The sequence below is a fragment of the Lepus europaeus genome, chromosome 2 (genome assembly GCF_033115175.1).
Source record: "Lepus europaeus isolate LE1 chromosome 2, mLepTim1.pri, whole genome shotgun sequence".
NCBI lineage: Eukaryota > Metazoa > Chordata > Mammalia > Lagomorpha > Leporidae > Lepus > Lepus europaeus.
This window is the reverse complement of record NC_084828.1, coordinates 88,998,068-89,025,669: the sequence shown is the minus strand read 5'-3', so window position 1 is coordinate 89,025,669 and position 27,602 is coordinate 88,998,068. Positions and strand designations below refer to the sequence as shown.

The window sequence follows — 27,602 nt, the reverse complement described above, 5'->3', positions numbered from 1 at the left end:
ATGTAAGAGCAGTGTGGTAATGTTTTCTGGTGTGAACTTTGACCCCGCTGTTATATCAGTAAAGGTCAGCAGCACTGATTTGGTAAGCTGAAAGTTAGGGCAGTTCATTGATCTCCCTTTGTGGCTCTATTTGTAGACTTTTCTGGAACATTCCAGACTTAACTACAAGATTGTGTCATTTTCAAAGTAAATGTTGAAAATAGATACCGTATTTAGGTTAAAATAGTTTTATTTTTTATTTAAAAGAGTTCACAGTTCCTTTGTTGCTCTAAAAGGCTTTTTAAGGGAAATATACCTCTTTAAAATATATTTTAGTATTTTTAATTAACAAACAATAAAAGACTTGTTTTCGAGTATAGCTGCATGAATTTAACCCTGTGTCAAATCACATAATAATGACCACGATCATGATGCCAAACCTTTCTATCCGTCTAGATAACTCCCTGGTGGAATCTCTTTGCAGTCACCCCCCCCCCCCCATCATCCCTAGCCCCTTGACTTGTTCTCAGTCACTCCAGTTATGTCTTTTTAAGGATGCCCTTCATTTCTTTTCTTTTTTTTCATTTTTAGAGATTTATTTATTTATTTGAAAGGCAGAGTTACAGAGAGGCAGTGGAAGAGAGGTCTTCCATCCACTGGTTCACTTTCTAAATGGCCACAATGGCCGGAGCTGCACTGATCTGAAGCAAGGAGCCTATAGCTTCTTCGGGGTCTCCCCTATGGGTGCAGGGGCCCAAGCACTTGGGCCATCTTCTACTGCTTTCCAGGCCATAACAGAGAGAAGAATAGGAAGTGGAGCAGCTGGGTCTCCAACCAGAGTCCATATGGGATGCTGGCACTTGCAGGCAGCAACCTAACCTGCTATGCCACAGCCCCAGCCCCTAAGGATGTCCTGTAAATGAAATAATGCATAAAGACAGTTAACTATTTTTTAAACAACTATTTTATTTATTTGAAAAGCAAAGTGATAGAGTGAGACTGAGGAAGTGAAAGCTATTCCATCTGCTAGTTCACTTCTTAAGTGATTATGGCAGTTAAGACTGGGCCAGGCTGGAGCCAGAAGCCAGGAACTCCATCCATGTCTCCCATGAGGGTAGCAGGGCTACAGCTCTGGGCATCTCTGCTGCTTTCCCAGGCACATTAGTAGAGTCTTGGATGAGCAGCCAGGACTTGAACCAGCAGTCCTATATGGGATGCTGACAGGCAATGACTTTAACCTGCTGTACTACCATGCTTGCTGCTAGATGGTTAACCTGTTGAAATAGTTTCTTACTCTCAACACAAAACCTTTGAGATTCAGCTATGTTTTTATATCAACACACAGTATTTAAAGGTCTTCCTTTAGTGTTGCTCAATAGTATTCTATTTTTTTGTATGCAGAATTTGACTGATCCATTCACCTGATGAATGATATTTCTTTCCAGTTTTATTAATTGAGAGATGCTATAAATACATAAGGACAATTTTTTTGTGTGTTAACATAAAGGCTTTTATTTCTTTTGGGGGAGTTACCTAGCAGTAAGATTGCTGGGTTGTGTAAGTATGGCAATATTATGCTTGACTTTATCAGAAACTGCCAAACTGGTTTCCATAGAAGCTGTACCATTTCATGTTCCAGTTGCTTTGGATATTTGACAGTACTTGGCATTGTCAACATTTTTTTAAAAAATTTTAGCCATTCTGTATGGTGTGTAGTGGTTTTTGATGTGTATTTTATTAATGACTAATGATGTTGAAAATCTTACCATGTTTATTTGCTTTCTACAGTCTTTTAAATAAAATATGTCCCCTGCTTTTAATATTTGAAAAATTGTCTGTGGTTGGGTGATTTCCTCAAAGTTTATTCTTATTTTTTAAAAAAGTTTTCAACATTTATGCCCTTTTCATATAAATGAAAGAATCAATTTTTCTGTATCTAAAATATCTTACTGAGATTTTGATTGGAATTAAATAAAGCTGTAGGTCAGTTTGAAGAAAATCGACATATTCTCTTATGTTGAGTTTCTCAATTTATGAATATGGTATGTCTCATATTATTTTCTCCTAAGACTGCAGCAAACTGTCTAAATCTTAGTTCTATAAAATAAATCTTAGTTGTATAAAAGAAAACATATTATTTCTCTGGGTCAGAAGGCCAAGAATAGTGTGATTGCCACTTGGTGGATTTTTTGCTTAGGGTTTTATAAGGCCAAATACAAGGTGTTAACAAATCTGTGTTCCTACTGGAGGCCCTGGAGATGAATACATTTAAATTTCTTTAACAATCACAGGACTATTCAGATTGTCTATTTCATTTAAGTTCAGCTTTGATAGTTCCCAGTTTTTGTGACACTGGTTCTTTTATGTTGTCATGATTTTTCTGTCCCTAGAGATTACCTTATTACCATTTTAATGTCTCTGTGATTAGTAGTCAAGTCCCTCCTTCATTTCTAGTTTTAGTTTTATGTGTCTGTCTTTTTTCCTCCTTGATGTACATGGCTAGATATTTATCAGTTTTGTTGTTCTTTTCCAAGAACCAACTTCTGGTTTCACTTTTTTCTATGCATATTATTTTTTCTATGCATATTATTTTGTTTTGTTTTGAAATCCTTTGATTTCCACTCATTATTCTTTCCTTTATTTTGCTTACCTATTTTTTTTTTTTCTTCCTTTTCTGGATCTTTAAGCAGAGGTTGGGCTGTGAGGGTTGGGGGAGGGGCTTGGAGAGGGAGGGGAGATAACATTTTTCACTTGAGCTCTTCATTTCTAGTATAAATCTTTAATGGTACAGATTACCCGGTCAGCATTGCTTTACCTGCAACCCCACACTTGGCGTGCTGTATTTTCACTTTTGTCCAATTCAAAATTTTTCTAATTGTTCTTGTGATTTTCAATTTGACCCACTGATTATTTTGAAGTATATTATTTATGTGATGTACATAGAGATTTTCCTGTTATCTTTTTATTTTTGATGTCTGGGTTAATATTATGGATAGAAAACCTACTTTCAATTCTGTTAGACTTGGTAAGGTATACATACTTAAAAAGAATGTGATGCTGTTTACTTTTTGGAATCTTCAAATAGTTGCTTCATACATTATGTCCATGTTTTATAGCTTCATTCATTAGGAAATACAGAGTAGTGTGCATACTTCATTTTACCCGGAATTGGAATCTTCTGTGTCATTTTGCCAACATTTTGATCAGTATTAGATTATGAAGTCATCTGCATAAGGATCTTCTTATGATTCAAAAAAATAAAGATTACAAATGATGATGAAAATAACCCTGATTTTTAAGTAAATATTGTAAAGTGGTAAAATCTGTAGAATGGTATGGTTAATAATAGCTTGTGCTATGTACTTTAAAGGCTTCTTTATTATATCTCTGGTGCACACCAAGACAAGATCAACTGAAACTTTATGCTTTTTACAGATTGGAAAGAGAAGAATCTGGGTGAGATTGGGACTCTAGGAAGTGATTTGGCAGCAGGCTGTACCCCCATGGATATGGTCAGTTGGAGTTTGTGCCACTGTGTGAACAGCCTGCTTTCCATTAGACAGGGCATAGCAAAGGACATTGGGTGACTGCGGCAGAAATGGAGTAGGCGATAGCAACTTCATTATTGTATGAGGTTTATCCAGCCTAGAACAAGACTTTATCAGGAACAAGTACCAGCCTAACTTGAAGGAGTGGCTGTTATTTGAGTGTGGTGCTCACTATGGAATCAAGAAACTGAGGGAGAAAGTTGTTGGCCTGGTTAAATGCTGCCGTGAAGAAGGAGGCTGAACAAAAGGTGACTCAGTATTTGGGCTTCGAACTCAATTTCAGTCTCTCACCTGCTGGTCTCCTGAGAGAGTCCCTGGGGTCAGGGTGACTCAAAGATAAGGAGATACAAGAGCTTATCAAGTGTGGGGAATGCAGACAATAGCAATTCTCATACTCAGAGATTGATATTAGTGTGCTGGTACATGTTAACAATTGTCCTTAACATTGCTGTTGATTATATAGAACTCAGTACATATTTAATACTTCTTGCTAGATGATATTGGCATCCAAGTTGATGTATCCAGAAACAGTGATGTTAAGCATAAGAGAAATACCAGTATGTGATGGGGGAGGATATAAGAATGATCATACAATAAATAAAAAGGGTAATGCAGTAAAGTCTGACAGGAAATTCATTATATGTAGCTTCCAGTCATCTGACACAAGTACAGTGTCTGTTAGGCACCATCACCTAAGCAGTAATTCAAACAGTGAGGAACCATCATTAATAGGAATGTTCCTTTGCTTTCTGGCTGTTTCTCCATCTCTGGCCCAGCACTCACCTATGCTAAGAAAAAGGAATTCAAATTGTATCGCTATTTATAACAATACAATTCTCTGTCTGGGTGCAATAAAATGTTATATGATCTAGCATTCTTGGAGAGTTTTCAGACCAGCTAATCATCTCCTCCTAAACTTGTCCCTTTAGTCTGTGAAAACAAGCTGGCAAAATCGCATTTTCTTTTCAGTGGGTTTTATTCTAATCTATCATAGTGCAAGACGGTCACTGGATCTGTGTTTGCACATAGGTTATCCTTAGATTAGCTTTACCTTGGTGACCTGACTCTTGGCTGCCTCTGGCATAATCCAGTTACTTTTGGGAATATTAATTAAAGTCCTCAATCACACTAATTAGAATGTCTTCTAAGTGTTGCCTTAGGACTTTTGCAGCTTATAAACAGGCAAATTGGGAAAATCTAGAGAAACGTGTGTTTTTTAATAGCCAAATCAATTTGGGAGGCCAGAGTGTTTTAGCGTAGTGGAGTACTGAGGCTGAAATTTCTTTGTCTTGAATTGCAATGAATTATCTTGCTGCACTCACTGACAAGGATTAATGCAGAATTATTAATTAGTTTTATTAATGACTTGAAAGAAGGCATAGGTGGCATGCTGATCAAGTTTGTATATGACACAAAGGTAGGAGGATAGCAATAATTGTGATGACAGTCTTAGGAGCCAAAATGATTTCAAGACAGAATTTAGAAGCAATCCATCTATTATGTGTCTGGCAGAGTGACCTCAAAAAGGCATAATTTGATGATTATATCATTCCTTGAATAAGAACACTTCAGTGATTCACTATTTGCTATTTAAGTTAAACCCTAAATCCTTGGGTTGTTATTCAAGCCCTTGCCATATTCTGATCCTAACGGTCTCTGCTTTCCAACAAAATCTTCAGTTCTTCTTCTAATACTCTGTGCTTGAGCCAAACTGAATTATTTATAATCTGTTTCCTATTTGTTTTTTCCTCTCTTTCATTACTTTTGAGCATTGTTCTCCACTAAGGGTTTCTTTTTCCCCATCTCAATTCTAAATATCCAGATCAGTTATTACTCAGTTAGAGAGCCACCATTTGTGTTTAGTCTTCTTTGACTGTCTTGCCTGGAGTAAGCTCTTCCCTTCGCTAATCTTCAATAACACTTATCTGTTACTCTCTATTTTTATCACTTTTGCTTTATATTTAAGTTATTTTTCAATACACATTTAAGTCCCTGCTAGACTTTGCCTAGTGCCAGAATTGCTGTCTGATAAACATGCACATCTCCTAAGTACCTCTGCATGAGTGTATTTTATACATAGTTGATGATATTAAAGAGGTGTGCGTGGGTTTAATCTCTACTACAGAGAAGTGCTTTTAGAGAAGGCCTTACATCTTGCTTAACAGAGGCCCCTGCAGTTATATCCCTGTAACTTGTAAATAGAAAATGTTCAATACATGCCTTATTGAATACATAAATGACAGAGACAGGATTTCTCTATGATAATGTATAAGAATGAGAAAGGGGTGGTGGTTGGAACAGAGACATTTAATCTGTGACACATAACACTTGCTTGTGATCTGATAAACTCACCTGTGATTTGTGAAGCTGAAGCAGGAAGCATGACATGAGCCAGAGACTTTTGCTGATATGTGGTCAAGGAAGATGACATATAAATGATAAATGTTTGAGGAGACAGATTTATTTATCCTAATTGGACACTACACATATATCCATGTTTTAAAACATTATACAATACCTTTTAAATATGTACAGTTTTTAACTATCTGTGAAAACAGTTAAAAAGAGTAATAGTGAAAAAATGAGGTAACAGACTTTGGAAACTTGCATTGCACTTTAGGATGACTACACAGACTGGGTTGTTTGGGCAGCAATCCTTTACACTTTTTGATTTTATATAGCACTCTTAAGGTAGCTCATTTTAGATGATATTATATGGGTGCAATATTTATCAAATACCTTTTTTTTTTTTTTTTTTAGGCTGGTGGGTCTGTGGTTATGAAATTTGTGGCATAGACTATTTGGGATAATAGGCTTTAAGTTAGCCTGATGTGGGTATAAATCCCACCCAGAAATAGGATCTGGACCTGTTACTTTAACCTCTACAAATATCCTTATATACTGTAACCCCTGTAAGCATCCTCATATGGCCACTGGGCTTAAAACAGGAAGCGGAGGTCTTGAGCATGAAGCTTCCCAGTTATCTCCAGATTTCATTTACTATCCTATAAAGAGTTTATCACTGGCCATATATGTGTAGGATAGTACAAAAAAATACTTCACAGAGTTGTTAAATCTGTAGGATTTCTGCCTTAAAGATCATTCAAACAAATGTAAAGGAGTGGTTCATAGTAGTTGGCAGTTTCAACTGTTATTAACAGGAAGACTAAATATCCCAGAAATTGGACCCCTGTTTCCTTTGTCTCTTCTAGTGAGATGAGGAGAGTGGGAACAACAGGGCATGAGCTTTCTTTCTTTTCCCTTAGTATGAATTCAGACTGTCTGAAACAAGTATTTCTAAACTTACTATTCATCTCTGAGAAGGAAAATTACCTGGATCGTGAAATGGTCACAACTTGGAATAGACCAAACACTTATGAAGAAGGGTAACAAGGTTAAATTTATCTACCAGAAATGTGACTCCTAGTCAAAACCATCAGATGAATACTTCTTAAGTGGGCAGGTACCTGGAGTTTCATCATGGCTCTGCTAGTTTTAGCCAAATAATTTGAATACATTATTTAAATTTGTCTGAGTTCCCTTATCTTATGTAGTATGAGAATTAAAAAGAAAATAACAAAGAAGAACAAAGGCTATCATGTTGGTTGTTCCTGACAATTATACTTTATATTGCAAAACTCTTAGAACTATCCCTAGTCTATGGTCAGAATACATGTACACTAGTTATTGTCATTTATGTACTTAACAGTTTTATGTACTCTCCCTTACCCTTATGTTTATGTTAACAGGATGAGACTTCTGTGGTGTGTAATGAGTCTTTACTTCTATGGGATCCCCCAAAGTGATGCCTCAGGTAAGTGAATGGCTTCTGACAACCAGTTAAAATGCAAGTCGTGTATAAGGGAATGTATTCCCTCTGAGAATGAATTTATGAGAACAGAATATTGTCTATTTACATTTTCTTTTGCTCTAGCACAGAATTAGAGGTCTAGTGGTATAAAATCTTGGTGATGGTAGAGGCATTGACACATCTCTAGTCCTCACAGCATACAGAGTCCTGAAGCTGTGGTCTGGTGTGTATAATACATGGCATTTTTACCACCTTGGCATATAGAGTACCATTTCCACCCCTTTCCTCAGATCCTATGTGAGAAGAAATGACAGTGATGTTAGCAGGATCTGTTTTGCAAACTTGAGCCAGTCATGGAGAAAATAGTTGTAGCCTATTGAGATATTTTTAAAAAATAACATTTTCTGTCATACTGCTTATATACATGAAAGATCAGTGACAATTAACCGAGCACCAAAAAGAAAACCTGTTGAAGTGAAAAGGACACTAAGAGAAAGAGTGACTTGATCAGCTGTTGCCCTGACTATTGATGAACAAATTAATACTTTATCCCTTTTACTATTTTTTTCTGTTTGTTCTACTTAATACTATTGGTTGAATTCTGTAATTAACACACAATTATTCTTAGGTGTTTAAATTTAACTGAAAAGTGATCCCTATTAAATATAAGAGTGGGAATAACAGAGGGAGGAGATGTACAATTTGGGACATGCTCAATTGAACTTGCCCCAAATGGTAGAGTTAGAAACATACCAGGGGATTCCAATACAATCCCATTAAGGTTGCATGTACCAATGCCATCTCACTAGTCCAAGTGATCAGTTTCAGTTCACAATTGATCATAATGATAGGACTAAGAGTCAAAGGGATCACATAAACAAGACTAGTGTCTGCTAATACTAACTGATAGAATAAAAAAGGGAGAGAATGATCCAACATGGGAAGTGGGATACACAGCAGACTCATAGAATGGCAGATGTCCTAAACAGCACTTTGGCCTCAGAATCAACCCTTAAGGCATTTGGATCCAGCTGAAAAGCCCATGAAGAGTATTTCAGGCATGGAAAGACAAGACACTCCTGCAAAAAAAAAAAAAAATGACCTAAATGAAAGATCTCTACGAGTGAGAGCCCAGTGGAAAAAACAGGTCATCAAAGAAGGAGGCACCTTTCTCTGAAGGGAGGAGAGAACTTCCACTTTGACTATGACCTTGTCCAAATAAGATTGAAGTTGGCGAATGCAAAAGGCTTCCATAGCCTTGGCAACTCATGACTAGAGCCTAGGGAGATTACTGACCCCATAAACAAGAGTGTCAATTTGTTAAGTCAACAACAGGAGTCACTGTGTACTTATTCCTCATGTAGGATCTCTGTCCGTAATGTGCTGTACATTGTGATTTAATGCTATAACTAGTACTCAAACAGTATTTTTCACTTTGTGTTTCTGTGTGGGTGCAAACTGTTGAAATCTTCTGTATATAAAGAGAATTGAAAATGAATAAAAAATATGCATGAAAGAAAAGACACTGTTTTTAGGCTCTTTCTTTCTTTGGATGTTGTGTCATGACAGGAGCCACCTAGCACCTTTATTGAGTTTGAATGACCAAACTCATTCATCCTGGACTTGACTCATTTGAAATCAGAGCTGGAAGGGATTTGATATTAGAAAGTACATCTTTTAGGTCTCTTTGCATCTCTAATTTACTGCTTAGAGGAACTTTGCTTATCTCTGACTGGTGATCATCTAATTGAACCCTTTCTGTATTTGAACTGATCAAATTCTTAGAAAAATATTTTAGTACATAAAACAGAAATGTGTCTCTTTATTTCCATGTGTTTATTTGTCTCAGTTGTTTGATTGAAACAGAAAATAGCTAATGTAAAGGTTCTCTAATTTTAATGCAGGGGGTTTAGGGATCTTCATTTTAAAAAGCATTATTCTCCTGAGCACCATGGACAATACTCTCAATATCATTACTTTAGTTTCTTTTCTATGTGAGGGACCTGCAGAAAGGTTAAGTGAATGATCATAAGTCCATGACCCTGCTGTTCTGCAATATAATATAGACCTGCAAGTATCCTCCACATGACATGGATTTGAGCCCTCCTAGCATCCTGATCATCTTTTCTGGGTGTGTTTCGGTTTTTCTATGCCACTGAAAGCATTGTATTAGAAACCAAAAATAGCACCTAAGGAGAGGTATAACTGGGACAGAGTTGAGCGCAGTGCTGGAAGTAGAGATAACTTCTAAACTTACTGGTCTTTTGGGGCTTCACAGAGGAAAAGTTGTATCATAACCAGGACTGATATTCTATTAGGATACATTGATCTACAGCCTGATGGATTTTTAGACCAGAAGTAGTCCTGCTTGACTGACTGTTCCATTTGATTGGTGAGTGACTTGATGTCCTGATTTTAAATATCTTGATTTTCTTGAATATTAAAATATTTAAATAATGGTTATAATTTTTTCTTATCTGCTCACAGAGCCCTTCCTTGACCATCTTAACTAAGATAACTCTTCTGATTTAGTTTCCTTTGTAACACTTAAAGTTTCCTGACATTAGAGTAATCCTCTTTCCTGTCTTTCTCTCTTCTCCTTTCTCCTTTTTCTCCTTTTGTCTCTTCCAACCTTTTCCCTCTCACTCTTCCTTCCTTTTCCCACTCTCTTTACATTTCTTTATCTCTTTTTTTTAAAGATTTATTTATTTATTTGAGAGTCAGAGCTACACAGAAAGAGGAGAGAGAGAGAGAGAGAGAGAGAGAGAGAGAGATAAAGAGAGAGAGATACAGGTCTTCCATCTGATGGTTCACTCCCTAAATGGCCACAACGGCTGGAGCTGCACTGATCTGAAGCCAGGAGCTTCCTCTGGGTCTCCCACGCGGGTGCAGGGGCCCAAGGACTTCAGCCATCCTCCTCTGTCCTCCCAGGCCACAGAAGAGAGCTGGAATGGAAGTGGAGCAGCCGGGACTCGAACTGGCACCAATGTGGGATGCCAGTGCATCAGGCCAGGGCGTTAACCCACTGCGCCACAGCGCCAGCCCCTCTCTTTACCTTTCTCCTTACCTACATTTCTCTGTGTCGTTAAGGTATGGGCAGAACTTTGTCCATTTGGTTGGTATCCAAGCACTTGTAATAAAGGTTGACACATGGACACATACTAGATGCTCAATACATATATTTTAAAAGAATGTCTAACAGTTCCTTCACATCTTCTTTTCTCCCCAAATCTGGCCAGTTTTCTAGTGAAAGTGCTGAAATCCTTATTCATCAGTGTGATTGTATATCTTGCCTCACCTTGAAGAAAAAGGGAGAGGTGCCTGTGCTGCTTGTATTGAGAGAACATGGATGTGTCAGAAGAAAACTGGGTGCTGGAATCTCCCTAGTGGTCTTGGCTACATTGCCTTTCTGAGTGATCTTCACTGTAATCTAACCAAGGAACTCTCACTCTGTGCCTCCCTCAATACTGTTGGTAAGTGAGTTTTCTACCCAGGAACTGTGACTCATAATTCTGCCAAGGGAAGCTGACTTCTTGAATAAGATAAGTTCTCATACCAGCTCCATTGAGTCACCATGGGAGCAGGAAACATGTTGTAATCCCCTCAGCCCATCTGGCACATACTCATTTGCCTTCCTTATGAAGAGGTGTATTGTGTCACTGTCAGTGATGCACTTCCTAGTTAGAGGGAGAGAAACAAAAAGGAAGCGTTGTTGACAAAAATAAAAGGGGCAACTGGCTCTGGGCTACTAGGGGAAAAAAGGAATCATTGCACATCCTGAGGGATCAACCAAGCTCTCTGTGACTGAAGGTATTGCCCTCGATAGGGATGGAGATGCTGGCAGACTTAGTGTTCTTTCATGAGACTCTCTGTGTGCTGCAGGTTTCCAGCTTACTGGAAATCTAGTTGATATGAAGAAGAAGGGAGAAATATTTTTCAAATTCTAAAGCATTCTACATGCATAAGCTATGAGTTAGAGCTTTATTTTGTTGTAAATTTTCAAATTCTAAGCCCATCCATTGGATCCTTCTTTTAAGGAAAGCCCCATATTTAAGAAAGGAACATAAGAAATATAAGCTTTTAGTGCTATGCAGTGAATTTCAAGTGCAGTGAATTAGTCTTCAAGGAAAAACATTCTGACCTCAGAACAAGGTCTTTTTGGTGGCAGTCCTGTGATTTCCTTCTGCCCTTAGGAATAGAGGAGCAACATTGTCATCTCAGGTGAAGACAAAAGTAAATAGCAAAAAACCAGCACGTGCTTCCTTTTAAGCAATTAATACTGATAATATAGTTACAATGTAGTAGTTAATAATAACATTAAAGTTCTCTTTACTGAAAAGGCAGATTGTATTTTATATATTCAGAGTAATTCATTCCATACCCATATTGTGAGAATGTCAGTTCTATTGCTAGTCCTCCTCCCCAGATTTTTTTTTTTTTCTTTTTTGGATAAGAAAACTTAGAATTAAAGTGGTTGAGTGAATTACCGAAAATTACACGGCAGAAACAGCATAACTCTGACTTTGAGTAGTGCCTCAGTTCCTGAGACTCATGTTATTTTTGTCAAATATTCTCCCCGTGGGCTCCGCTAAAACGTAAACAACTTAGAAATAGATTAAAATGCAAGAAATCACAAGGAATCATTTTGCTAACTGTTAAAGAATCCCTCAATAATAGGTGTCTGTGTTTTCTAGATAAGGGCTATGTTTACAGCCTATCCCTCCCTAAATCCCCCCTGACATTTTCTTCAGGAGGAAAATCACTGTACTCCTAACCTCAACATGCAAGATTTCAAGTTTCACTTGTTATAAACATTTACATTAATAAACTCAAAGAAGTTGCTGTTTGCAAGATTTCAAAAAAGAGAACACCCATCACAGATTTCCCTTTGGTGTGCTTTATTTGCCACGTGTTAGAGAAAGCAAACTGTTAAGGCTGCCTTCAGAGTAGAAATAACTATATAGAACTTGTGATACCCAGTGAGGGAAGGAACAAAAATGGTACTATATACAATATGGTATATTTAAATAATATTTCCATATCAAAGTTGTTTGTGACATAGATCACATTTAAAAATATAACATACACTGTGTCCCCCAAATGAACACACAGGTATTTGAATATAGCTTTTTATTTCAAAGTCAGCATTTGATCATGTGCCCGCTGAGGGACTAGATTTCACAGGTACTAACATTCATTTCAAAGAGAACATTGTATGTGGGAGAGGGGCCAGAGTTCCTTATACCCATTTTATATTTAGGAAGTGAAGAGCTATGGAGGTAGCCTACATGCTTGAAGCTCATGGTGATGTGTCTCATAGAACTAGGTTTTGAAGGCTGCCTTGACGCCCCAGATGGTGGTTTTTTTTCTTTATACTGAATTGCCACTTAGGAGTTTGATCTGCTAGCAGTTATTAAGATCTTCTGTTTCTTTATCCATTATGTTTTTATAAAATTTACAGGGGGTGGAAGTAATCTCCTGACTTATTTGGCAATGAATTATACCATGCAGAATAAATAAATAAGTTAGCACTATGATTTATTAGCAATTGAGAGACATTGATTTAAGTTCTGTTTCATTTGAGTTGTTTATTGATGTTAAAGGAGTCATTCTTCCCTTTTGTCACTGTCTTCTTATCTATATATGAAACCAATCAACCAACCACAGCAGCAGCAGACTCCAACCAATTTTGTCTTCTTATATTTTATTATGCAACATTATGGATCATTGAAATATTAAGATTTTACTTCATCCTATCAATAGCATCTGTGACCACTTTATCTTGCGGAATCCAGGGTAGAAGAGGGAAGATTCCTGTTGTAAGGGCCCTGCAGTAAAGTTTGAGAGAAAGAATAAAAAATAAATAACAGATAAGATAGTGTATGGTAGCTAGAAAAGACTTCTCAGTCAAAAAATAACTGTTTTTCCAGGAGGAAATACATCTCTTATTTGGGAACAGAATAGTGCAAGCAAACAGAAAGATAATCTGAAAGTATTTAGAAACCAAGCTGGAAGGTAGGTTGGGTACAGATTATGAAAGTTGGGAATGCCTAGAGGCCGGCGCCGTGGCTCACTTGGTTAATCCTCCGCCTGTGGCTCCGGCATCCTATATGGGCGCCAGGTTCTAGTCCCAGTTGCTCCTCTTCCAGTCCAGCTCTCTGCTGTGGCCCAGGAAGGCAGTGGAGGATGGCCCAAGTGCTTGGGTCCTGCACCTGCATGAGAGACCAGGAGGAAGCAACTGGCTCCTGGCTTCAGTTCGGCATAGCTCCAGCCGTAGTGGCCATTTGTGGGGTGAACCAAGGGAAGGAAGAACTTTCTCTCTGTCTCTCTCTCTCTCTCACTGTCTAACTCTGTCAAATAAAAAACAAAACAACAACAAAAAAACAAAGTTGAGAATCCCTTCAGGTTAATAGAATATTTGTATCTAATGTACTTATCGCTTCTCGGCTTTTTGGCTAAGATCAAGTGTATTTAATATATTTAAATATAATTGACCTTTTTTTTAAAAAAAGAAATCTGTCTTACTTCTGCAAGGACATATATTTTTAATGCTATGCAATGTTTCTTTCAGCCTTTGGCAAGAATTCAATTTGCTGCCAGCCCCGATGGCCTCATTTTATTTGAATGTGCTTTTTGAAAACCTCCACACTCAGATGTACTTGTGACATTCAGTCCTGCCTCTGCTGCCCATGGTTGGTCATCCTGAACACTTCTCATTTCCATGCAGTTTAGTCCAAACATTTGGAGAATGTGTGAATTCCATTTTATTTTATTCTTAGGCCTAAAGGTCATTGGAATTACAGAATTTCATCCCGTTGTCCTTTAAATGCTGTTCCTTGGGAACATATCTCTTTACTCCTCTTTTGTTTTTCTTTAAACTGCATTTGTGTTTTGAAAATACACTAGTGCTTATCTTTAAGTTACTTATATTTCCCAAGGATGGTTACGCTGTAGCTTGATTTCAAAGAGATTTGAATACTACAATTTATTGGCTTGATGCTGATTTGACAAATAAATACCTTCTTAAATCACAGTGACAACTATATGTTCAGGAAAATGGCCCAATTCTTCCTTTGCATGACTGTGTTAGTTAAGAGAAACCAGAGTACTTGGAGGGAATTTATGTGCAGATAGAGTGGTTAGGTGGGAAGGCTTGATTTACAAGAATTTATTCTGTTTTTGAATCATCTCCATACCACTTCCCCTTACCCCTTCAAAATAATTGTTTCCGCTACATTTAAATGAGCTTTATACAACCAAGTCTATACATTCACAGATTCATTGCCTGGCCAGGCCCTAATTACTTTTACTCCACTATTTTAAATCTTGTTTTCTATTTACCTGATGAACTTATTTAGGAAATTAAATACATTATCACTCTAGAGAGTATGATGATTGGTCTATTTTTTATTTTATTTTATCTTTTTAGGTTTATTTATTTATTTGGAGGCAGAGTTACAGAGAGGCAGAGGCAGAGAGAGAGAGAGAGAGAGAGAGAGAGAGGTCCTCCATCCACTGGTTCACTCTGCAAATGGCCACAACAGTTGGAGCTGAGCCTATCTGAAGCCAGGAGCCAGGAGCTTCTTCCAGGTCTCCCACAGGGGTGCAGGGGCCCAAGGACTTGGGCCATCCTCCATTGTTTTCCCAGGCCATAGCAGAGAACTGGCTTGTAAACGAAGCAGGCAGGACTCAAATCAGTGCCATATAGGAGGCTGGCACCACAGACGGTAGCTTTACCTGTTATGCCACAGCACGGGCCCCAATTACTCTATTTTTAAATCCACTGGTAGTGCCATATTCTCTTCTTTATTTTTGAGAGACAGAGAGCAAATGGAACATTTTATAATTCTGGAACCTCAGTCAGTAACTTCAAGCACTTGCCATCCAAGTGCATAAAAGATGATGTACAGAATTGTTCTTTTTTTTTTTTTTTTTTTCATTTAGGAGCAGAATCAACACTGAAAATACAAAACGGCTGAGAAAATAAAGAGATAAAGTAATCATCACCCACAACAATCTAGACTTGATTGTGTTATGTTGTTTTCATGAATTTCATTTCTCTTTCTGCCATAGGAATCAAAATATGTGGTAGAGCAGTGCATTTTTGTGAAATACATATCACTTTTCTACATTGGTTGTTAGGTCTAGAATAATAAAGTTCTAACTCATCAGCCCGATGTTTTTTCCTTCTGAGATAATTTTATTTTTTTAAATGTTCTCTATAAGCAGCAGTGTGCTTTTTGATATGTATATGAAGGTCCTAGTGTTTGCTTTTTACCTCTTAGCTCATGTAGCAGACAGTTATAGTGCCTTTAAGATTTAGGCTTGCTGTGCCATGCCATTAAGATGCACCAGGAGAGAGCAGTGGCCAACTTTCCTTCCTCAACAGAATGTTTGTACCCCATGAGTGTACATACTCAAGAAGAAGCAAACAGAGAGCAAGGTCATTCATCATGCACTAACATTTTTTCTATATACATTTTGATCTTTATTCATTTATTATGGGAAGTTTTGATTTCTAAGTATTTACACTTGCATAAAAATTACAACTCTAGTGAAATATACAATTTTATACATTTTAAAGCAAAGATATACACATATCATTGTTTCTAAATGGACCCTAGCCATTATTAGCAATCACTGTCATTTTGTTTCCCCTTTGTTAACTTGGGCAAGAAGCCTTCATCATTTGCTGTATGCTTGTGTGATGTTTGGATGAAGTAAACCTGCAAGTTTTAAAATGATGCACCTGAGTTAACCTGGAGGCTTTTTCCTTCTCTGTAAATACTTTGGGACTTCAGATTGCCCCAAAAGTGGATTAGTGAGCAGATTTTTGGTTTTCAGAGAGGCAATATTAGTTTTACCTTTATATTTTCTAATTTTGTTTGGACAATTTAGATATATCTGATTGTCTGGGGACAGCCCCATTTCTTTTATGCAAGATGCTTTGACATTCATGGATTGATTTTTAAATGCCTCTTCAGCATTTTTCTTTTTCAAGTTGAAAGAAAAGGAAAAGGAGAGAGGAAGGAGAGAGAGGCAGAGGACACACTGAAGGCAGAAGAGAGAGAAGAGGTGCAAAGAGAGAGAATGAGAAAGGGAAAGAGAATTACAAAGGGAAAGGTAGAAATACAGACACTCTCTTCAGAGGGATTTGCTGGACTTAATTGAAGTTTAGGCACTTTCTTTTTTTTCAGATTAATATATATATATATTAGTATATATATATATATGGCATATGGCCGCGTTATTGTGGCATAATGGATTAAATTGCCAACTTTAATGCCAGCATTCCATTGTTCCATTCCTGGCTACTTCACCACTTCTTTTTTTTTTTTTTTTGGACAGGCAGAGTTAGACAGTGAGAGAGAGAGACATATAGAAAGGTCTTCCTTCAGTTGGTTCACCCCCAAATGGGCGCTTTGGCCAGCGCGCTGTGCTGATCCGAAGCCAGGATCTAGATATTTCCTTCTGGTCTCCCATGCAGGTGCAGGGCCAAAGGATCTGGGCCATCCTCCACTGCTTTCTTGGGCCACAGCTGGACTGGAAGAGGAGCAACTGGGACAGAATCCAGCACCCCAACCGGGACTAGAACCCGGGGTGCCGGCACCGCAGGCAGAGGATTAACCTAGTGAGCCAGGGCGCCGGCCTGCTACTTCACTTCCAATCCAGCTCCTGGCTAATGGCCTGGGGAAGCAGTGGAAGATGGTACAAGTCCCAGGGCCCCTGCATCCATGTGGGAGACTCAGAAGAAGCTCCTACCTCCTGGCTTTGGTCTGGACTAGCTCTGGCTGTTGCGGCCATTTAGGGAGTGATCTAGTGGATGGAAGATCTCGCTCTCTCTCCTCCTTCTCTCCATAACTCTACCTTTCAAGTATAGTAAATAAATCTTTACCAAAAAAGCACCTTTTATGTACCATACTCAAATATTCTCTTTTTTTCTGAGCTTTATATTGGATACTTTCTTGTTAGGACAATTAATATTTTTCCAGGTTTCAAAAATATGCTTACTCTCTTTCTCATTCCTGATTTATTAAAATAATGATATAAAATAGAAACCATATAGAAATGTATAGTGCACTCCAGTTATGAGAACTAACAACATCTCCAGGGGTAATGCTTTTCAACCACGGTCCTTGTCTTGTGAAGGAAGTGTGCAGCAGACGTGGTGGGGGCTTATAGCTTTCCATGGCCTGCAGGGTGGTGAAGGAAGAGGAGGTAGCAGGCAAGTGTGGGACAGGGGGCTCCCCTTTTGCAGGTGCATGAGATCTAAAGCGGAAACAGTCTGTTGTTTGGAATTGACATTGAGCTGTGAAACGTCTGCTAGTAGCAATGAATTGCTTGAGGTTAGTGTAAACCCAACTATATATAATCAGGTAAAGGAGGAGGATGTAGCATTGTTTAGAGATCATTGGAATCATTAAAATTGTGAATAGAATAATCAGTAAATGGAAATGTTGCAAGAGTCCCCCCTCCCCATTCATGCAATGTTCTTAGATTATGCTAAGGGGTGTTTCAGAGGGAAAAAAAAAAGTGATGACAGGGTCTTTTTTCCTGGTTGCTTTATTAAAGCAAATTCTGAATTATCTCACCTTTATTACTCTAAATATACTGTTATTAAAAAGATTGTACCTCTCATCTACAATGCAATGACAGTTGATGACTGAAATAATAACTGTAAAGCATTAGACAATACTAACTATTTTAATCACTAAAGATCTTGTTAAGCTAAACATGACTTAGATCTCTTTTATTTTAATTCTTTGCAAATTGATAATAACTGCTTTGTGCAGTGTGTGTGTGTGTGTGTGTATGGGAGAGAGATGGAAAGGAAAGTTAAGGGAAATAACATTAATTGTATATATTTCTGAACAGTCCCATGAGATAAAGAGGGATATATCTGCAATCTTCAGTAATGATTCAGTTCAGTTACCAAAAGTAAATTAATTTACCTAAGTTCATGATAGCTAGTAAGTGATGACATTTGTGTTGTTTGGATTTTTTAAATGTACCAGGATGCTACTGAGTTGACTGTAATGAAAATTCTTTATTATTTTCAAAACCTGGTAACTAATGTCGTTGCTCTGTAAATTATGAAATAAAACCACACATTTGAAAAGAATTATTCAACCAGCTAACAAAACAGAGAACATACAATGTGATTTTTCCTGTTCCAGATATTATTTCAAATTTATTTCTTTCAGGCTTCTTATAAGCATATATGGTATATTTCAACTGTATGTATTCCGATTATCTACATATTTCCAGGCTTATAAAGATTTGTCTAAGGGAAAGCAGTTCTAAATAAAAGCAGGTTTGCAGATGGAGGAAGGAAAGGTGACTCAGTACAGATGTATGGGTTTGAGTGGAGTGGGAGGCTGTTAACTTCAGTATGCTGCAAAGTTGCTTTGGCATCATTCATTTGGCTTCCCATGTGGCTAACTCAGAGATATAACTGTAACTCAATGGATTTTCCTCCTCTCCAACTACTGCAAGCTCTGTCCCTCCTCCTAGGTGCTAAGGGACTTAGGAAATGATGTTTACATGTGGCTCAGAGGTTTTTGGCACTATGTATTATATAGCTGTAGAAAATTCTTTTCAGTCTAAAAATGCCAGTTCTTTTCTGCTAAGCTTTGGCAGTGATTGCGTGTGAATTTTAAAATTTGATTATGGTTTCACTCCAAGTTCCATTTCATTTCTGATGGAACTAGAATGTTTTATCCTTCTCAGAAACTGCTGCTTTTTTTGTGTGTGACAACAAAACAGCTAGAATTGCTGTCATTTAGACTCAATAAATACACAAAAGACTGGGCTTGAGGGATTATCAGCAATCCATATATAGGTAAGATATTTCACTTACTGAAAACTCTCTAAAATTGAAATCTCAGCAAATTTAATGCATGAATCTTCAGGCCTAGGGAAATTCATTTTTTTAAGGCTAGTTACCCATTTTAGTGTACATAATACTTTTGTCATAGAAGGATGAAATATATCACTCTCTTATTTTAAAAATACATTTTGTTGTTTAATAGAAAGAAGTCAAAGATCTATACAGCTTCCACATTTAGGGAGGCCACTTGTTGATCATTACATACGAAAATCAGACCAGCATATGTTTCCTGGGCACCGATATGTACAAAGCTTTGTATCATAGAGAACATAAAGATGAGTCAGATATTTTTCATTCATTCATTCCTTCATTCATAGTGTATGGATATATGCTAAACATTGTGGGTGCCAGTATTGGTGAATAACACAGAAGTTCTCTCTGTAGTGATGGAGCTACTGTCTTGGAGGGAGGAGGGAACTGAATAAAGGAAGTAAATAAATTTATTTTTATAGAAAGTTCTGTCATGGTTATCTATAGGGGACTGTGATAATGGACCATATTAGAAAAGATACTTAGCTTCTATAGAGGCTATGGAATATCTACTTAACAAGATACCACTTAATTGAGCATTGAAGGATGAAAAAGAGATACCTAAATGCAAAGCAAAGAGAAAAGATTGCTGGATGGCATCGGGAAGGAAGGCCTTGAAACCATATGGATCATTCTTCCAGTGTTGCTGGAGCTCCAATAAAGGGGAAGAAAGGGACATGGAATGGAGAGGCAGAGATAGACAGGTCTAGTACATACTAAGGGTGCTATTATATTTACCTTCATTACAGTGAAAAGCCAATGATATAATTGAATAGGGTCCCGACATTATCCAGCTAAGTTACTAAATGTTAATTTTAGCTGTTATGTAGGGAACAGATTGGGAAAGATTTCAGTTTCTGAGTTTACTGGACAAGGTCCTTTAAACCACCCTTTTTGCTGTAAAGCAGCAAGAAATGCTGCATTTAAAAATAAATGTCTTTTAAAATGAATTGCTGAGTTGGTAAGAAATCCTTGGAGGCCAAAACTGAAGTAAAAACAGGAATCTAGAGAAGAAAGGAGGCCAGCATTGCAGCTGGCGGCTGCCCAGGGTAATATCCAGAGTCTATGGGAAAAGTGTATCTACAAGCTAAGGCACAGGAGTTATTTTTTTAAAAATATAATTCCTACCTTATGCCTTACTCCCCAGAACAACTCTGTTGAATCAAATATTTAATTTCAAACAAATTAATTAACCCTCAAAAGTTCTAGAAGAAAATATATGCAAGCATTTTTTATAATATTGGGATGGAGAAGGTTTTTCTAGATACATCATGGTAGGTGGGGCCATAAAGAAAATTGGATACATTTAACTCCATAGTATTAGTGTAGAATCAAAATATTATAAGTTAGAGGACAATTGAAAATCTGGAAGATGTGGGTATAGGGCAAAGAGTTCAATCCATCAGAATACAAAATACAAAGCCCTTAGGAAATAAATCCTTCCAATATAAAGTATATTTTGTAGGAAAATAAGCAGAAGTTTGAAACTGGCACTTCAGGCAGTCGGAAAGGATGAAAACAAATTGATCATACTGAAAATAAAAAAAAGAGCTCAATTTCATGAATAAGAAAACAGATGCAAATTAAGCCAACAAGAAATGCCATTTTTCCCTCATCAGTTTGGCAAAGATTAAAGAGAACAATGCTATGCAGCATTGATCAGAATCTCACACATAGCTGGGGAGAATTACCTGGAATAGGCTTTGTGAAGGGCACCTGGGATGTTTGTTTCAAAGAGACCACCAAAATATCCTTTTAATCTTATAATGAGTCCTTCACACTTGTGGCCTAAGTAAATAATCAGAAATCCATCCAGGTGAATTAAAAACTATGTTTTTCATAGCACTTAAAAATAAGGGGGGCACACTGTGGTGTAGTGGGTTAAAGCTCCAGCCTGTAGCACCAGCATCCCTTATGGGCTCAGGTTCAAATCCTGGCTGCTCCACTTCTGATCCAGCTCTCTGCTATGGCATGGGAAAGCAGTGGAAGATGGCCCAAGTCCTTAGGCCCCTGCACCTGCATGGGAGACCTGGAAGAAGTTCCGGGCTCCTAGCTTTGCATCAGTTCAGCTCTGGCTGTTGTGGTCATCTGGGGAGTGAACTAGCAGATGGAAGACCTCTCTTTCTTTGGCTATCCCTCTCTCTGTAACTCTGTCTTTCAAATAAATAAACATAAATCTTTAAAAAAAGTTAACATTGGAAACAGTAAATATTTAGTGAGTGCTTAAATAAATTACTGTATCCAGAAAATGATATTTTTTGATGTGTAAGTAAATTTGTTTTTTTTTAACTTTTATTTAATAAATATAAATTTCTGAAGTGCAACTTTTGAATTATAGTGGCTTTTCCCCCCCTAACCTCCCTCCCACCCGCAACTATCAACCATGCCATCTCACACTCCCTCTTCCATCCCATTCAAATCAAGATTCATTTTCACTTCTCCTTATATACAGAAGATCAATTTAGTATATACTAAGTAAGGATTTCAACAGTTTGCACACACAGAAATACAAAGTATAAAGTACTGTTTGAGTACTAGTTTTACCTTTAATTCACATAGTACAACACATAAGGACAGAGATCCTACATGGGGAGAGTAAGTGCACAGTGACTCCTATTGTTGATTTTTTTTTTTTTTTTTGACAGGCAGAGTGGATAGTGAGAGAGAGAGACAGAGAGAAAGGTCTTCCTTTGCCGTTGGTTCACCCCTTAATGGACACTGTGGCTGGCTCACTGCAGCAGCGCACCGCGCTGATCCGAAGCCAGGAGCCAGGTGCTTCTCCTGGTCTCCCATGAGGGTGCAGGGCCCAAGGACTTGGGCCATCCTCCACTGCACTCCCCGGGCCACAGCAGAGAGCTGGCCTGGAAGAGAGGTAACCGGGACAGAATCCGGCGCCCCGACTGAGACTAGAACCCGGTGTGTCGGTATCGCAGGTGGAGGATTAGCCTATTGAGCCACGGTTGTTGATTGAACAATTAACAATCTTATTTATGACGTCACTAATCACCCGAGGCTCTTGTCAGGAGCTGCCAAGGTTATGGAAGCCTTTTGAGTTCGCCAACTCCTATCTTATTTAGAAAAGGCCATAGTCAAAGTGGAAGTTCTCTCCTCCCTTCATAGAAAGGTACCTCCTTCTTTGATGGTCCGTTTTATTCCGCTGGGATCTCATTCACAGAGATCTTTCATTTAAGTCATTTTATTTTTTTCTTTTGCCAAAGTGTCTTGGCTTTCCATGCCTGAAATACTCTCATGGGCTATTTAGCCAGATCTGAATGCCTTAAGGGCTGCTTCTGAGGCCAGAATGCTGTAACTTTGTGATGGGTATTTCTATTCAAAATCAGGTACAACACAACAAGACTAGTATGAAACTTTTAAAAACTATGACAGGGGCCCACGCTGTGGCATAGCAGGTAAAGCTGCCACCTGAAGTGCCTGCATCCCATATGAACGCTGGTTCAAGTCCTGGCTTCTCCACTTCCAATTCAGCTCTCTGCTGTGGCCTGGGAAAGCAGTGGAAGATGGCCCAAGTCCTTGGGCCCCTGCACTCACGTGGGAGATCCAGAAGAATCTCCTGGCTTTGGTCACGCAGCTCAGGCCATTGTAGCCATCTGGGGAGTGAACCAGCGAATGGAAGACCTCTCTCTCTCTGCCTCTGCCTCTCTCTCTCTTCCTCCCTCTCTCTCTGTAGCTCTGCCATTCAAATAAATAAATAGGGGAAAAAAAAAAAAAACTGTGACAATTGTTTGAGGGAGCTACTTACTGCTTGCTTGTGAAACCCATTTGTTGAATTGGCCTTTGGTGAGCGTATTTTCCCTTTGGAAACTGGTACTCAGATGTTACAAATTAGCTCCCTTCTCACACATATTTGTGTATTTGTTATGTATGTATTGTTAAGAAAATAAATGCTAGCTATCCAAATACTTGGAAGTTGAAATCAATGACTACACACATTTCTTGCTCCAAAATTTGCCAATTTTAGATATTCAGTCCCTAAAATACCTATACACCTTGTTTCTTTTATACTTTATCTTCTCATTTAGCAGTCTATTGCCTTAACCATTCCGTCACCATGTCAATCGTCTCATTTAAATATTTATGTTGATTATAGGGAGTTTCTTGGTTTTCTCATTTGTTTGTTTTACTTTTTGAAAACAGCTCAGTTCTAGAGTATACTCAGTCAACTGTCAACTTTCAATATCTATAGGTAAGAGTATGAGTCCATTAAGCAAAGTCCATTGTTTCCTCATCTATCAGCATTCATTTATTTCTATATACAAGAAAACATATGTAGTATTGGACTTGCCTTATGTTCTAGGTACAGTTAATATTATCATATTTACTTATAATTACATTGGTTAATGGCATCACAGTGTTTTACAGTTTTAAAGTGCTTATATTATTTGATCCTCAGAATAACATTGTCAAGTATAGCATTATTTCTATTTTAAAAAGTACAGCCTGAATGAGGTTAGGTGATTTAGCCAAAACAGTTAGGGCTTATCCCTTGTCTTCTCTTCCAAAGCCCATTCACCTTTTCCCTGACCAACCAGAGAGAAGCCCAACCTTTAACTACTAAATGCATTCTTTATTTTGATAAAACTCCCTGTTTTGCAAGCAATAGATCCAGACATGTTTGGCCTGCCATCTAATTTTAGAATATTCATTACCCTAAGAAGAAATGCTTATCCATTAACTGCCAATTCCCATATCCTTTCCCAATTGCTGAGTCCTAAGCAACCACTAATCTGCTCTCTATCTCTGTAAATTTGTCTATTCTGGTCATTGCATGTAAATAGAATCATTTTATATTCATTTCATTGCAATTGGTTTAGCATACTATTTTCACTCAATGCAGTGAATTCAAAGTACACCCATGTTATAGTATTTATCAATAATTCATTAATTTTATTGACATATTATATTTGTCTATTTATCATTGATGGATATTTGAGTTGTTTACAATTTTAAAAAATAGTCATTTTTTTTTACTTTATTTGAATGGGGGTGAAGAAAGAGAGAGAAAGGAGGAGGAAGGAGGGAGGGAGGGAGAGAGAGAGAGAGAGAATCTTCCATCCAGTGATTTACTTCCCAAATTCCCACAACAGACAGGGCTGCTAGTCCAGGCCAAAATCTACTCAGGTCTCATGTAAGATGAAGTAATATTTGCCATATAACTTATGTACATCCTTATCTATACTTTAAATTGCCTCTGGATTATTTATAATACCTAATGCAATATAACTACTATGTGAGTAGTTATATTATTTAGGGAATAATGACAAGACAGAAATGTCTGTACACATTCAGTACATATATTTTAATTTTTAAAATTTTTTAAAAGATTTATTTATTTATTTGAAAGAGTTACACAGAGAGAGGAGAGGCAGAGAGAGAGAAAGGTCTTCTATCCCCTGGTTCACTCCCCAGTTTGCCGCAACGGCTGGAGCTGCGCTGATCCGAAGCCATGAGCCAGGAGCTTCTTCTGGGTCTCCCAGGCCAGTGCCAGAGCCTAAGGACTTGGGCCATCCTCTACTGCTTTCCCAGGCCATAGCAGAGAGCTGGATCATAGTGAAGCACAAAGGACTAGAACTGGCACCCATATGGGATGCTGTAGCTTCAGGCCAGGGCGTTAACCCACTGCGCCATAGTCCAGCCTTAGTACATATATTTTTAAAAAAATATTTTAAATGCATGATGTGTTTAATCTGTAGATGTAGAATGCATACATATCAAGGGCTAACTGTACACTTAATAGAATATGATTCTGTATTTTAAATAGAAGGAAATCCTACCATTTTTAGGATTTATATGGATGAGCCTAGAGGCCATTATAGTAAGTGAAATACGACAGATACAGGACAGATGTTATATGATACTACTTACCTGGGGAATCTAAAATAGCCAAACTCAGAGAAGCAGAACATGGCATGCTGGTTGGCAGTGGCTGAAGGTAGGGTGGGGAGCAGGAAGGGGAGATAGAAAAGTATTAGTCAAGGGGTTTGAAGTATCAGTTATAGAACATGAGTAAATTCAAGAGACCTACAGTATAGCACAGTATCCATAGTTAATAATACTGTACTGTATACTTTAAAATGTGTTGTGAATAGATATTTTAACATATTCTTATTGCCAAAATAATAATTATAGCAGCAATAATAATAAATCCAATGGCAGAAGGAAACTTCTGAAGGTGATGGATACACTTATAGCATTAGATGTTTTGATAGTTTCATAGGTTTATACTTATACCCAAATTCATCAAATTATATACATTAAATATGTACATCTCTTTGTATGTCAATCACGCTTCACAAAGGGGGAAGAACAAAAGGAGAAAGAGTTGGGAAAAAGTCCTATGATTTCCTAGGTGTCAGCCCCTTAATTTCTGATCAAGCAGAGGAGTATCTGGGAATCTCCTTTTTTTGTGGATGTAGAAAATTTAAGTCTTAGCGCCATGGGAGCTCACAGAATGTCCTAGGTCATAAAATGCCCTGAGTAGTTCACAACATATAAGGTAGGCAGAAAAATCCAGACTCAGGTGAAATTTTGGTTCCATGTGGTTCTCAGTGGCCTTACCTATAGAATATCCTTCTCAGAATTTGAAGATTGGCAAGATAATGTATTTAAAAGTTTTCTGTAGCCAGCAAAAGCAAAGAAGGGAGCAGACGCTCAGTCAATGAGTCTAGAAACTGACACTACACATTCAGCAGATGGGTAAGCCTCAATTATGAGAATAGGATTGACATTTTTGCATTCAAAGGTGTGTGCTGGTCCATAAGAATCCATGTTTCCAAAGGCGATTGAATCCTTGCCTAGAAGGATTTTCACAAATTCCAAATGTTTAGTTATCAAGCTTTCTAAGAATCAAAAGGCAGATAGTAACATATTCCTCAAAACCAATTGTTTTTTTTTCTTTTTTATTATTATTATTTTTTGACAGGCAGAGTTAGAGAGAGAGAGAGAGAGAGAGACAGAGACAGAGAGAAAGGTCTTCCTTCTGTTGGTTCACCCCCCAAATGGCCTCCCATGCGGGTGCAGGGCCCAAGCACTTGGGCCATCCTCCACTGCCTTCCCGGGCCACAGCAGAGAGCTGGACTGGAAAAGGAGCAACCGGGACAGAATCCGGTGCCCCAACCTGGACTAGAACCGGGGTGCTGTCGCCGCAGGTGGAGGATTAGCCTAGTGAGCCGCGGCGCCGGCCCAAAACCAATTCTTGAAAACCGATTAAACTGTGGTCCTTTGATTCTCTGCCACTTACTCTGGTTTTTATGTCTGTAAGCCAGCTGAAAATTGCATTACTTTTCCATTGTATTTTTCAAACTAAATGCAAAAGATAGGAAAAGAAAATATGTTCATTCATCCAAGAGTGATTTATTGAGGTACACATTTGCTAAGCATTGGGATACAATAGTGAACAAAATAGGTATTGTTCTTTTTTTTTTTGAATAGCACATATAATCTGCTTTATGTTCAAATGTCTCTGGTGTCTATTATTCATCATGATTCATAGATGGCACCATTACTATATTTGCTTTAAAACTGAAGAGCAAAGTAGAGTCAAACTTAGACTCCAAAAATATAAATGAGAAATAACCCAATGAACATAAAAAGATGTTGATATTGCAGTTCAACTCTATTGCCAATTTGATAGGTGACCATGAGCAAACTAGTTAACCTCTCTGTATCTGTGTTTCCTCATCTGTAAAATTGTTTAAGTCCTTCTGGCTTGAACACTCTAAGATTCCATAATTGAGATTAAGTTTGAAGTTCAAGAGACCTGAACCAGGTTGCCTTACTTTTCCCTTCATTTTTCATCAATAAACTTAGCTCTTCTTTCATGTGGCTATATCTACCTCTCTGTATTTTAACTAGAATTCCCAGTACAAGCTGCACCATCTTGTTCTAGGATTTTTCTACAGTAGCTTCATAACTGGATGTTGCTCATTTAGTCTTGTACCCTATAGTCTGTTCTTCATACAACAACCTGTGTTACCTCTTTAAAATGAGAAATTATATCAGATGTCCCTCCCAATAAGAATACTGAACTATTTTCTGTTATTCTTATAATTAAATTTCAGTTTCTTGTAGTTGCCTTCTTAAATGAGCCTATATGTTCTAGATCCTCCCTATTGCTTTGACCTCTTCATATTCCATTGTTTTGGTGCTTCCTGTAAATTCTCTTATGTGTTCATATATACTGTGTCCTTTCTATTCTAAGTTCTTTTGTCCTGTTTTTTCATTTAACTTTGCCCTTCATGCCTTCATGCCATAGCACTCAGCTCAATAGTCAATTCCTCAGGGAATATATTCTCGCCCTCTCCAAGCACTGATACCAGAGGCAAAA

At 37.8% G+C, this 27,602-nt stretch overlaps 1 protein-coding gene across 2 annotated transcripts in view; it reads left to right on the top strand.

The window, feature by feature from the left end:
- The window catches only part of IL1RAP (interleukin 1 receptor accessory protein), a 159,770-nt gene that overhangs the window by 37,759 nt on the left and 94,409 nt on the right, over positions 1–27,602 (top strand). For both annotated transcript variants that reach the window (XM_062210153.1, XM_062210161.1), the window contains exon 2: positions 7,277–7,341. In XM_062210153.1, coding sequence (XP_062066137.1) covers positions 7,278–7,341 — 64 coding nt within the window. In that variant the 5' untranslated portion in view covers position 7,277. The remainder of the gene's footprint in view (positions 1–7,276; positions 7,342–27,602) is intronic.